The sequence below is a fragment of the Psammomys obesus genome, unplaced genomic scaffold (assembly GCF_907164565.1).
Source record: "Psammomys obesus unplaced genomic scaffold, mPsaObe1.curated_primary_1811, whole genome shotgun sequence".
Taxonomy (NCBI): Eukaryota; Metazoa; Chordata; class Mammalia; order Rodentia; family Muridae; genus Psammomys; species Psammomys obesus.
Window position 1 is genome coordinate 11,952,490 of NW_026592666.1, and position 12,200 is coordinate 11,964,689.

Sequence of the window (12,200 nt, forward strand, 5' to 3'; positions counted from 1 at the left end):
AAAAAAAAAAAAAGACAGTTTGGCTCCCAAACTTTAATACGGAATTGGAGTAGCCAGCATGGAGCTCTCCTGAGTCCTGAAAACATTCTGCATGCAGATGCGACTGTGGGGAATGGATCCATACAGATGTGCACATCTGTCAAGATGTTCAACTGAGGGTTTGCATCATTCCTCTGTTTTTGATTTAAATATAATTCAACGTGGGGCTGGAGAAATGGCTCCTCACCCTTGTTGGGAGGCTCACGGCTGTCTGTGACTTCAGATCCGGGGGGCCTGGCGCCTCTGTGGGTGTCTGACCTCGTGTGCGTGTAACCACACACAGCACGCAGTAAGTAAAAGAAAAACTTCAAAAAAGTAAGTTACTCTGTGCCATGCACTAAATGTATTTGTATTCACCCTAAAATTCTTGTGTTAAAATTGTAACCTCCCACACGATAGTGTAAGAAGACAATTGAAGAGGCGATAGGTTCAGGAGAGGAGGCCCTGTGGCCAGGACTAGCGCCTCTATCCTTCGTGGAAAGAGAATGAGGAGATGGACATCTGCTTAGGAGGAGGAGAACGTCACAGACCCAGATGTGCTGTAGTTGTGTTTGTGGCCTTTTGAGTTCAGAGAACTGTAAAAAACACGTCTGGTTTTAGTCTCTAGTCCATGGTATTTTTATTGTAGCAGCAAGAACTAAGACAACCTGTTTCTCAGACTCAGTGCTGAAAGCTCGCCAGGGTCGGCCAGGGTTGGCCAGGGTCGGCCAGGGTGCTGTGCAAGCGATGACCGAGAGATCTACAGCCCGTTGGTGGGCATCTCCAAGTGCTGAGGGCCAGCGACACATCGGCACTCCCAGAGCTGACCAGCCAGAGCACTGCCTGTCTAGGACGTGGGGACCTCAGACTGTCATTGGGAAGTGACCTTCGTACGTTTAAAATTTGAAAGCTCTTTGCTCCTCTTCACAGCAGAACTGGTAAATTTCAGGTTCTCTGGCCAGAGCTCACGTTTGGTTCCTTCACATTTGTGTTGGCGCCGTGACCCATTTGAGGTGAGACGGTATTAACAGGCTGTCACACTTGTGTATTTTTGTATGCAGGTGTCTGTGTGTGTCATTCGTGTGTGACAATGGCTGTTGAGCTGGTTAATCAGCTCTGCTTGGGGTCTCGAAATGAATCACATGCCGCGCTGCCTCAGGCAAAAGCTAGTGAGCTCACAGTGACACTGTGCTTAGAGCAGATGAGGAGTGACACAGGCTGTGAGCTGCGTTTCAGGGCGGGCGAAAACAGCCAGAGCAAAGGCCCTGCAGAAACTTTCGGCAGAACAATTAGGGCTTGAATTTAGCCTTAGTGAATGGGTGGAATCTCAGGTGGGCTCAGCCTTTTTCCAGGGAAGAAAGAGCAAGCGATGACAGAGGTGGGAGGGAGACAGTGTTAGCAGGTATCTTCTGGCAGTGGCCAGATTTAACACTGAGTGCTTTGACCAGCATCAATATCGTACAAGGCCAGAAAAGGGACAAAGTTAAAGGCTTTTGCCCCTACCCTCCAGTTACTGTGATTTTCAAAGTCACCGACTCCTTGTAGAGGTGAGGGGCTTAACAGGCAAGAGCGGCGCCCTTCTGACCCGGCATCTGCCTATGATCTGCGACGTTGTAGAGCCGCCTCTCAGGGCAGGGACTGGTACTCTGATGGTGCTGATCAGTCTGCCTCCCCATTGCTCCTCTCTGTCCTATGAATCCTTGGCTCTGTCCACCCTGCTTCTGGGCTCTGAGCCTCCACAAGTCCAGCGGCAAAGTGTCAACCCAAAAAGCCACTCCCATCTCCACTATCTGCCTCGAGGTCTTCCTCCATACTGCTTTGGGTCTGCTTCAGGTTGGATGAGCTAGAAGAAAATGTCAAGGCTACTTTCGGCTGCTGGAAGGTGACCTGCTCCATCCTTACGGCAACCTTTCCTATGTACCTTTCTAGCAAGAGCAGATTAATCTCGTGGCATGGCAGTGAACCCCTGTTGTGTCTCTGGCTTCCTGGTGCCACCGTGGCCATCCTCTGACACAGCTTCCCACTCGTGTTCCCTCCATGTCTTCTGGAGACTTCTCTGGTGGGAGGGAGGAATGCTGGAAGCAGATGGTCATCTCTTTCAGGCCACAGGGAAAGCCAGTTTCTCTTGGTTGTTAACCATTTCCTTGTTTTACGTGCTGACCTGCTGCAGCCAGTTCTCATGGTTTTTGTTTTTGATTTTTTTTTGTGATTCAGTGATGATTTTGTTCTTTCAGAAGTGATTATTTTGTACTCTATATAGCTCAGTCGCTGGGCTAAGAACTGAACTAAATACACAGGAGCTAGGGGTGTGCCCTGGAAGGCCTTCCTTTTCTCCTGCAGATGGAAGAGGAAGCCTACACTGAAGATCCGTGAAGATACTTGCTTTCATAGGGAATGAGGTCTCCCGGGAAGGACAGCAGCTGTGAAAAAACCAGTTGTGTTAGGAAGAGCACATTTTGGAAGCCTGGGCAAACAGGGTGGAGGGGCCAGATCAGGACAGAAGAGAGCACCAAGTGCCTGAGTTCAAACCTCGTCCGCAGTGAAGCCAGCTGTCCTTTAAGCCCTTCAGAAGCAGCGACAGGCACAGCATGGGCTGTTATGGTCTCCCTGTGGCCCTGGGAGCAGGACAAAGGACAGCAGAGTTAGGGAAGCTGCAAGGAGGCTTCAGCCTTGGTATTATTATTCTCACTTTAGTTTGGCTTTTTTGTTTTGTTTGTTTGTTTGTTTGTTTGAGACAGGGTTTCTCTGTGTAGCCTTGGCTGTCCTGGACTTTGTACACCAGGCTGGCCTCGAACTCACAGAGATCTGCCTGCCTCTGCCTCCTGAGTGCTGGGATTACAGGTGTGTGCCACTGTGCTTGGCTTCAGTTTGGCTTTTTAAATGATGTACTTAATGTGTTTATAAATCTTAAACATAAGTATTTGTTATCTGGGTCATGAGGTTAGTGACGCTTTCTGTGCAGCTTTCTTCTATTTGTGTTATCCAGTAAGAAGGGAGACACAATTCCCTTTTGCTTAGTAAAGTCTGGAGGGGGCTGGAGAGACGGCCCAGCAGCTGAGAGCACTGGCTGCCCCTCCAGAAACTCTGGGTTCAGTTTCCAGCTCCTACACGGTGGCACACAACCACCTGTAACTCTAGTTTCAGGGAACCCAGCGCCCTCTTCTGGCCTCTGAGGGCACTGCATGCATGCGGTGCCCAGACATACATGCTGGAAAAACACGCATACACGTCGAATAAAAATAAATAAAAGACACTCGGGAAAGCAGCGCCTTCCCCTGGCCCCCTCCCTGAGTAGTGCGGTAGGCTGGCCCTGTGGCTGGGCCTGCGGGTGAGCTCTGGAGAGCCAGCAACGTGGCACGGGTGCAGGAGAGCGGGTTCACCCCTCACCTGGGCAAAGTGGGAGAGCCGGCCCTGGTGGCGTGGGCTGGAGGGAGCTGGCGGGCTCAGCAGCTCAGCTAACACCCGAGTCCAGAACCAGGGCTTTGAGTTGGCCAAACATCTATCCCGTCAGCATTGAAGGGGCTGGTCCTGTCTTGACACAGGCAGCCACAGGAAATCCGAGAGGAGTCCCTGTGAGGAGAAGCCAGAGCCCTCGAACCAGACCCGTGCTGCACTGTGATGAGCTTTTACAGCGGTGGGGCCAAAGTCTGCACTGTGGGACAGCAGAGACACACGGCAGCTTCCACTGTGAGATGGTTCTTTCTTTGCGTGTGTGCATGCGTGTGTGTGCGTGTGTGCGTGTGTGTGGTATGCAATGGGAGGAGGTGGGTATGGAGGGACAGAGATGAGTGGGATTGGGGTGCATGATGTGAGATTCACAAACAATCAATAAAAAGTTAAAAAATTAAGAGTCTGGAAGTAAATACAGATGTGGGAATGGACAGATGTGGGCGTTGTCCCTCACAAGGCAGCTTTTTGACATTTTTCTTTGCCTTTAAGCTGCTGTAGGTGTATGCAGAGAGATTTCCGCTGCTAGTTTTGCCTTTTTGGATATGGAAGTTAATACTTGCCACTTGGAGGTCCTGGCTAGTCTTCTCTGTCAGACAGATGAGTCTGTCATTCCCGTGGTGCGTGTGTGTGTGTGTGTGTGTGTGTGTGTGTGTGTGTGTGTGTGCGCGCGCACTGTTTCCTATGTGCCATCCACCTTGCTTTCTGCACAGGTCTCTGGAATGTGGAACTCGGCCGGCTGGCCTGTGCGCTGCAGGCATCTTCCAGTGCTGAGGCGGGCGCCGCTTCTGTCTTCCTGTGGGTGCCGGGACGGAGCCAGAGGAGCGCTTCCCTGAGTGAACTATCTCCCAGCGCTGGGGCTGCCCAACTGCTGTCAGCTGGGGGGAAGTGCTAAATGGACAAGTGTAAAGACTTTTATTCGACCGCTTCAGTTGTGGCCTCAGAGGCTTCCTGCCTCTGTCTGCTGATGTGGGCCTAGTCCTGGAAGCCTCGTGCCTTTGTCCAGGCTAACCTAGGCCTGGAATGTCTTCCGCCTGAGACTTACTACTGAACAAGCTCAGCCTTACTTGTTCTCACGGAGTGCTGGGCTGGCTGGCCCAACTCAGCTGTTCTGGCTCAAACTCCTCTCCCAGTTGACTTATCCAATCTGGCTTCCCTTTTGGCCTCTGAATTGCTCTGTTTGGCCTCTAACTAACCCCAGAAATCTGCTCTAATCTTCTGGCTCCCTTTCATTCTCTGGCTCATTCTGTCTTCAACCGAGTTCTCTTTTTGTAACCTTTCTCTCTATTACTGTGCTGGTAAAATGGCCTCCCCCCTCTCTCTCTCATTGCCCTTTAAGTAGTTTCCCTTTCCTCTCTCTTCTCGTGAGAGTTGGGCATATCCTATTCTGTCATATCTTTTCTGATTCATCACTTTCTCAGCCACTCAATTAGACATCACTTTCAAACATAGGCGCTTCCTTCTACAAACTAACCTTATCTTCATTGTTTGGGATTAAAGGCGTGCACCACCTCACCTGGACCTAAGCTTTTCTTTACCTGAAACTTGCTCTACACCAGGCTGGCCTTGAACTCAGGTCTGCTTGCCTCTGTCTCCTGGATTAAAGGTGTGTTTGTGTTCCAGCCAGATCACACAGACCTAGAGGGTCTTTGGATGTGCTCTCTTGCCAGGGCAGCCATGTTCTGAATTAATATTCCTCTGCAGACAAGGACACTTCGGGACACCAGGCTGTTGCAGAACTATGTGGACACACAGGGGCCGCTGATGCCACTGCGGCCCTTGGGGGAACGTGCCTCCTCAGGCTTTGCTGACTAAGCCCACTTTCCTGAGGCAGAGTTAGAACCCCACCCCAGTTAACACCACAGACGTCATATCTTATTGCTGGATAAATGACTAGATGGCTTCAGCGTACACGGGGCGAGGAGGCAGAAAAGCAGCAGGGTCTTCTGCTTCTGTGCAGTCACGTGCCTTTACCCTGCACTCTTCCAGCAGAGGCCGGCAGAGTTCTGTGACTTTGACACTAGTTTGGGCAACATACCCAGTTTCAGGCAGGTCAAGCCCACCATAGTGATAGCTTGTCTTTAAATAAATAAATAGAGATAGAAAGAGAGAGGGAGAGAGAGACAGACAGAGCTCCCTTTGCCCTTAAAGTATGTATAGGTTAGAAACAAAGCTGTAAGGCGCATTGCAAGATGGGAAGGTAAAGCCATCGCTACCGGACTGACAAGCAACATAGGGGAAACTGTGAAAATGCTAGTGAGTGCACAGTGACACACTGGCCAGGACAAGTGGACGCTGGGAACTGTTGAGTTAATGAGCCCTTGGGGGCCGTCCTGTTTTGCAAGCTGGGCCTCCTCCCTACCTATGAATTCCTGCGTGAATTGCTTGTCAGCTTCATTAGGGAACCCCCTCAGCCCACCAGGCTGGGGGAAGCTGTTGCGTTGGTGTTGCACTGGGTAGTCTTGTATCAACTTGCTACAAGCCAAAGTCATCTGAGCGGAGGGAACCTTAATGGGGAAAATGCCTCTTAAGGTCAGGCTGCCGGCCAGACAGGGCATTTTTTAAGCTATTGACGGATGGGCAGGGCCCAGCCCGTTGCGGGTGGTGCCATCCCTGGGCTGGCAGTCCTGGGTGCTATAAGAGAGCAGGTTGAAGTCTGGTGTGGTGGCATGCACCTTTAATTCCAGCACTTAGGCAGAGTTCAAGGCTACCCTGGTCCAGGAGCCAACAGCCAGGGCTCGGGTTCAACAGAGAAACCCTGTCTCAACAAAACAAAAACCAAAGAAAACAACGACAAAAAGCAGGGGAGCACGCCATGGGGAGCACGTAAGCTGCGCCCTCCATGGGCTCTGCAGCAGCCCCTGCCTCCATCTTCCTGTCCTGACTCCCTTTGAAGCATGATATGGACTCATAAGCCAGAGAAATCCTGTCCTCCCTAGTTGCTGTGGTCATGCTGTTTCACTGCAGCAACAGAACCCCTAAGAAAAGTTGGTGGGGTTTTTAGGAGGATTGTGCAAGGAAGGACCTTAGAACTTTGGGCTAGAAAAGCCACTGAGGTTACAAGCTCAAGCTCAGTGGCTTTTTCTTCCTCTTCTTCTTTTTGGTTTGTAGCCTTGGCTCTCCTGGACTCTTTTGTAGACCAGACTGGCCTCAAACTCACAGAGATCTGCCTGCCTCTGCCTCTCTGAATGCTGGGAGTATAGGTGTGTGCTGCCACCTCTCAGCTTCAGTGGGATGTTTTGTTGGAGCCTGGAGGATAAGAATGTTGAAAGCAGTGCAGAAGATGGAGGCCTGGCATATGTGTTTCAGAAGACTGTCCAGGGCCATTTGTGTGAAGAATCTGTGATGTCTGGTCAGCTGGGGCTGAAGGGTCAGCATGATTAACAATTGGCTGGCACCAATGAAGTTTAACCTTCAAGTTACTGGGACAATTGATACTGGTTAGCTGGAGCTGAGAAATCAGTGGTGATTAAGATGGAGCCAGAGTCACTGAAGTGAGGGCTTCTGGGAAGTGTTTTCTTCAGCACACAGAAGCTGTGCTCCAGAGGTTGCCAAGGCTGTGTCTCATGTTGGGTAGTGTGAGAGTCACCCAGGTGAGCCAGGTGTGGTGGCAGAGGCTGTGAGTTCTAGGCCAGCCAAGACTGTTACATGGAGAAATTCTGTATCGTGGTTTTGAAGGCATGAAGGGGCCATGGAGAGTGGCTGAGCCTTTGCAGTGTGTGGTGGTTCGGCAGCCCCTAAAGAGAGCCAGGAGCGGCTATTCCTGAAAATCTAACCCAGTTGCAGTAAGGGAGCCTAGCGTTTGGATAGGCCATGCTTTGGGATGACACCAAGAAGGGCAGCAGCAGAGGGATGGGGCCAGCCAGAGCCAACGACCAGCCTCTTGTCTTCTGCAGAGGGCAGGGCCGGAGAAGTGGCCGGAGCCTCTCAGCAGTGCCCAGAGATCAGGAGTGGGTCCCAGACATTGGACGTTGAGTTATACTCTGTTGGAGTTTTGCCTTGTTCTGATGTGACTGTGCCCTGGCTCTCCCCTTTTGGAGCGAGAAAGCATTTAACTTAATTTAAATTTTTGTAGTAGTAAATGGCTGAAAGACTGAACTCTTAAGAGATTTTGGGTGTATTTAAGAGATAAGATATTGCCAGTCATGGTGACACACGCCTGTAATCCCAACACTCAGGGAGGTGGAGGCAGGTGGATCTCTGTGAGTTCAAGGCCAGCCTGGTTTATAAAGTGAGTCCAGGATAGTCAGTGCTACACAGGGAGTCTCAAAAAACAAAAACAAACAAACAAAAAACCCTAAAACAACAGCAAAAACCAACAATAACAAAAAAAGGCAAAACCAATAAAACCTATAAAGACATTTAAAAGGACTGAAATTTTAATGTGCTTGAATGTGTAAGACTGTGGGAGTTTTAAAGTTATGGTTTTTAATGTGAGATATTGGGAATGAATGGGAAGGGAAAGATTGTGGCTTTTCAGTGCTGTGTTAGTGTCAAGTCCACAAGGGATCACTTATGTTGGCAGTTTTGTGTCAAGTTGACACAAGCTGGAGTCCTCTGAGAGGAAGCAACCTCAATTAAGAAAATTCCTCTAAGCTGGGCGCTGTGGAGCATACCCTTAATCCCAACAGTTAGGGAGGCAGAGGCAGGCGGATCACTGTGAGTTTGAGGTCAGCCTGGTCTACAAAATGAGTCCAGGACAGCTAAGGCTACACAGAGAAATACTGTCCGAAATACCAAATATAAATAAATAAATAAATAAATAAATAAATAAATAAATAAATAAATACTAAAAATAAATAGATAGATAGATAGATAAAATAAAGACAAAGGAAATTCCTCTGTGAGATCAGGTTGTAGGCAAGCCTGTATGGCTGGGCAGGGCCCAGTCCATGGTGGGTGGAGCCATCCCTGGGCTGGTGGTCTGGGGTTCTATAAGAGAGCAGGCTGCGCAAGCCAGGAAGCCCTGTGTGAGTTCTGTCCTGACTTCCTTCAATGATGAACAGTGATATAAATGTGTAAGCCCGGTACACCGTTTCCTCCTGACTTGTCTTTGGTCCTGGCGTTTCAGTGCACAGTAGAAACCCTAAGACAGCTGTGAGTCAGTACGGGCCTGCGTAGCTTCGTAAGTGTTGCCAAAGTCACAGCACACTTTCAAGATGTTTGCAAAGAGTAGAAACCATGCACACCAACCCAACAATTTCATATTTTCTTTAAGTACTAAAATGAAAAATCTTGTTATCGAGAGAGAGAGAGAGAGAGAGAGAGACAGCGTACCTGCACACAGGCGTGCGTGCTATCCGTGTGCAGGTTGGAGGCTCCCTCTCTCACTTCCTCCTAGTTGCGGCTTTCTCAATTCTTTGCTGGGACTTCATAGTTTCTATTTTTTTCCTTGAAGTCCAGGAAAAAGAGTATTAATGACAATTTGTGAAGGAATCTTGGCAAACGTACACACAGGATGAGAAGGTAATCAGTACTGCTTTCGGGACAAGATGCTGTTTGAGCAATTCCAGTTCATGAACAACTTGTTGCTGCCCAGGCTCAGGATGGCAGCGGAGGGAGGAGGGAGTTGGGGAGGACTTCCTGTGGGTGTGCTGACAGTGGAGGAGCCCAGAGAGAAACTGCTCAGCGTGGTGCTGGTATCCACAATGTGCTTCAATTCCTTCTTTCTTTCTTACCCTTTCAGCAGCAAAGAAGTCAATAAGAAGATGGCTCCTCTCCCTGCCTCCCCGAGTGGGCACCAGATCGGCACAGAGCGCAGACATTCAGTAAACACATTTGGGGGTGACCCAATGAGTTTGGTTGAAGTTGCAGGAGCCTGGGTGGGAGACCATCTACTGGAGGAGCAGAGAGGCGTTGTCAGTGGTCACCCCACGAAGAGAGTGGCTCCCCTCCCCAGCCACTGTTCCCTGCCCACCGGTCCACAGGAGGCTAAAAGCATCGGTTTTGTAAGTACAAAACTCTTCATCCAGCCACATTTCCCTAGGAACCCCTGGAAGAATCTATGCTGCCGTGAACAGCATGAACGTGTTTATGGGTGACCTCGTAACCTTCCTGGCAGGAAGGTGTGCAGCTTTCCCACTGGCTAGCAGACAATGCACCCCAAAGAACTGGAATTTCCCCAGGAGTGGAAGGCTGGGAGAAGGAAAGGTTCTCAGTACCAGTCAGAAGAGGAATGTGGCTGGCAGGAAGAGATTTCATACTGACAACCTGTTAGACCACCTTGCATGGGAGACCGACACTCAGAGTTGTGGTTCTGCATGGGGCATCGGTGTCGGTGGGACCGCCCTCTGCGGGGACTGCTGAGTTGTGCTTACCTCTTGCCCTGCCTCTAAATCTAACCCTTGGGTCAGGATCTACTCCCCAACATAGTCTGGAGTGTGTCACTGGGCCTCTCTGCTCCCTGTCCCAGTGTGGCCACACTGAATACATCTCCAGACTCTGTCACTATTATTTGTCCCCTTACTGTGTCAGGGTTGTAGGAGCCCAGGTTTTGACCCAGCAGCTCCAGGGACAACCTCTGTGAGTAACTTTGCGGCCAGCATTACTCTTCCCTGTTGTTAAATTGTTTAAATGACCATACACTTATATTTTGTTTTTGGACCTCAGATGTAGAGAACTATTAAGTTCTTAGATTATCAATGTCAGTTTCTGTAAGTCCTTTGTCTTGCTTTACTTTGTTTTAGTATTTTATAGACATGGATGGCTTTTAAAATCAGAAGTTCCAGAAGGCACTCTATCAGCACAAGACTGTCAGGACGGGAGGAGCGTTGGATTGCAGGGCTGAATTTCAAACTGTTCTTCTCACCTCCAACGGGGGACAGAGGTGGGAACAGAATGGCAGTTCGTTTGTCCTTGGAATATTTGGTTTAACTCGGAGCAGATTCCATCTACTCCACCTAATGGGCCTAAAATACTGTTCCACCCAGATGACCCGGGATGTGGGCAGCCAGGAGAAACCTTGTCAGCAAAGCAAGGGCCAGGCTAAACCTCAGCCATGCATCGGCCCACAGTTCTGGAAGTTAGGTCCTAGGTAAAAACTGAGCTCTCTCTCTCTCTCTTGCAAGGTTGAAAGGAGAATCTGCCTCCTGCCTCCTGACTGCTGTTCAGTGGCCTCAGATTGTCCTCGTCAGTAGTTAGTTGTGCCTGTTCCTAGGTTCAGTTTGCAATAAGGACACGTCTTTTGAGTCTGGATCCAGCCCAAAGACCTCATTTTTGCCTTGGCGATCTCCGAATAAACACTTTGGTGTGGTGGAAGCACAGGGTTTGGATCCTGTCCTCATGCACACCGGTGGTGTCACACGGGGTGTCACTTGTCACTTCTTCCCTGTTTGCTCTTTGCAGAGTGGGCGGGGTCTACTGTGTGAGGGCGGCATGCTCTAGAGGGAGCTGGGCACAATGGCTGAGACCAGGAGACTTCTCTTTGCCCTCCCAGGCTCCCAGATTCTCAGAAAAAACCCAAGGTTTAATTCCTGTATTTGGTCAGCGCTAGACCTGCGCTTCTTCCAGAGGCTGCTATGTCCATTGCTTGCCACCAGCCATAACTTTTGGGCTGGTTTTTGGTGACTAGCATCCCAACGCAGACATGACAGTTCCTTGGCTGGTGTGAGGTTAGGGATGTACAGGGTAGGGAGAGGGCAGACCAACACTTCCTAATCCCACTCATCTATAAGCCTGGCCATTTCGCCTCACGCTGAGCGCCGTCCACTTTGTCCCATTTCTTGAGACATTGTCACGGTCGGTCAACGTTATCCATACATTAAGCAGGTTTTCCCCTTTATCAGCAGTAAACATCTGACGGGGATTTAAGTTAGTTTTCAGCGTTGTTTGGAAAGGAAACTGGCCACTGGGGTGAGAAGGCCAGAGGTGAGGCAGGAGGAGGGAAGAACCAGGTACTGACTCCTGTCAACAGGCCACTCGTGGCCACTTCCGCTTTCTTCAGATTAATTATGTTGACTGTGGGCTTTCATTACACCAACAGCGCAGCCGAAAGTACTTTTACCGGATGCGCAACTTCGTGATGTCCCGGACGGTCCAGAGCAAGTCATTTTCCTTCCCGTGCCCCTATTTGCTTTAGTTTTAACTCTTTTTTTCTTTCCCGGCCTGTGTTAGGTTGAATAGCTGTCTAGTGTATCAACGCTGTAACCCTAGGTTTATTGAAAATCGCCGAGAGCAAGTGTTTCCTGCCTAGACCAGTGTTTACCAGTGTTTCACGTTTGTTTGTAAGACTGCAGCTGTTGCAATTGTTGCAAAGAGCATAAGCAAAGCGTTAAAACAAGCATAGAAAAAATCCACTGTAGAAATGGATCCAGAGACGTCTGGTGTGCAACAGTGTGTACACGCACGGCCCGTCCTTTCTGTCTACCCCTTTGAGCTACTGGTCAGCGCCATTACTGTAGGATGGGTCCAAAATACAGTTTCGGCCAGGGGCTGCCCCCATCCCAGAGGGCCTGCACGGAAGGCGCGGCGGTCTTCGGCCGGCGGGAGGCGTGGAGCGGACCCCAGGACGGGCTCGACGGCCCAGGCTCGGAGGCCGGGTGACCTGTGGCAGCAGCTCGGCCGGACGCTCCGATGGGGCGGCGGGGCTCGGGCGGCCGGGAGCGCGCGCGGCCCGGAAAGTTTCTGCGCGGCCCGGCGCGCTCTGGCGGCGAGGCGGCGGCGGCGGCGCGCCCGCAGCCGGAACCCCTGAGGTGAGGCGGCGGGCGCGGGGACGCCCGGCGGCGGGGGGCTCGCGG

The 12,200-nt window shown here is 50.6% G+C and overlaps 1 protein-coding gene across 1 annotated transcript; it reads left to right on the forward strand.

The window, feature by feature from the left end:
- Positions 1-8,957: 8,957 nt before the first annotated feature.
- LOC129682555 (uncharacterized) lies at positions 8,958-10,338 on the forward strand. The gene is made up of 2 exons (XM_055614979.1): positions 8,958-9,413; positions 10,162-10,338. The coding sequence occupies exons 1-2, from the start codon at positions 8,958-8,960 to the stop codon at positions 10,336-10,338; spliced, it is 633 nt and encodes a 210-aa protein (XP_055470954.1).
- Positions 10,339-12,200: the final 1,862 nt, after the last annotated feature.

What these genes read in the sequence shown, in the direction of transcription:
- LOC129682555 (XM_055614979.1), top strand. Translation starts at nt 8,958, where the DNA reads ATGCTGTTTGAGCAATTCCAGTTCATGAACAACTTGTTGCTGCCCAGG. An exon ending in AGGCTAAAAGCATCGGTTTT is followed by an intron (nt 9,414 to 10,161) that starts GTAAGTACAAAA and finishes AGTATTTTATAG; the next exon opens with ACATGGATGGCTTTTAAAAT.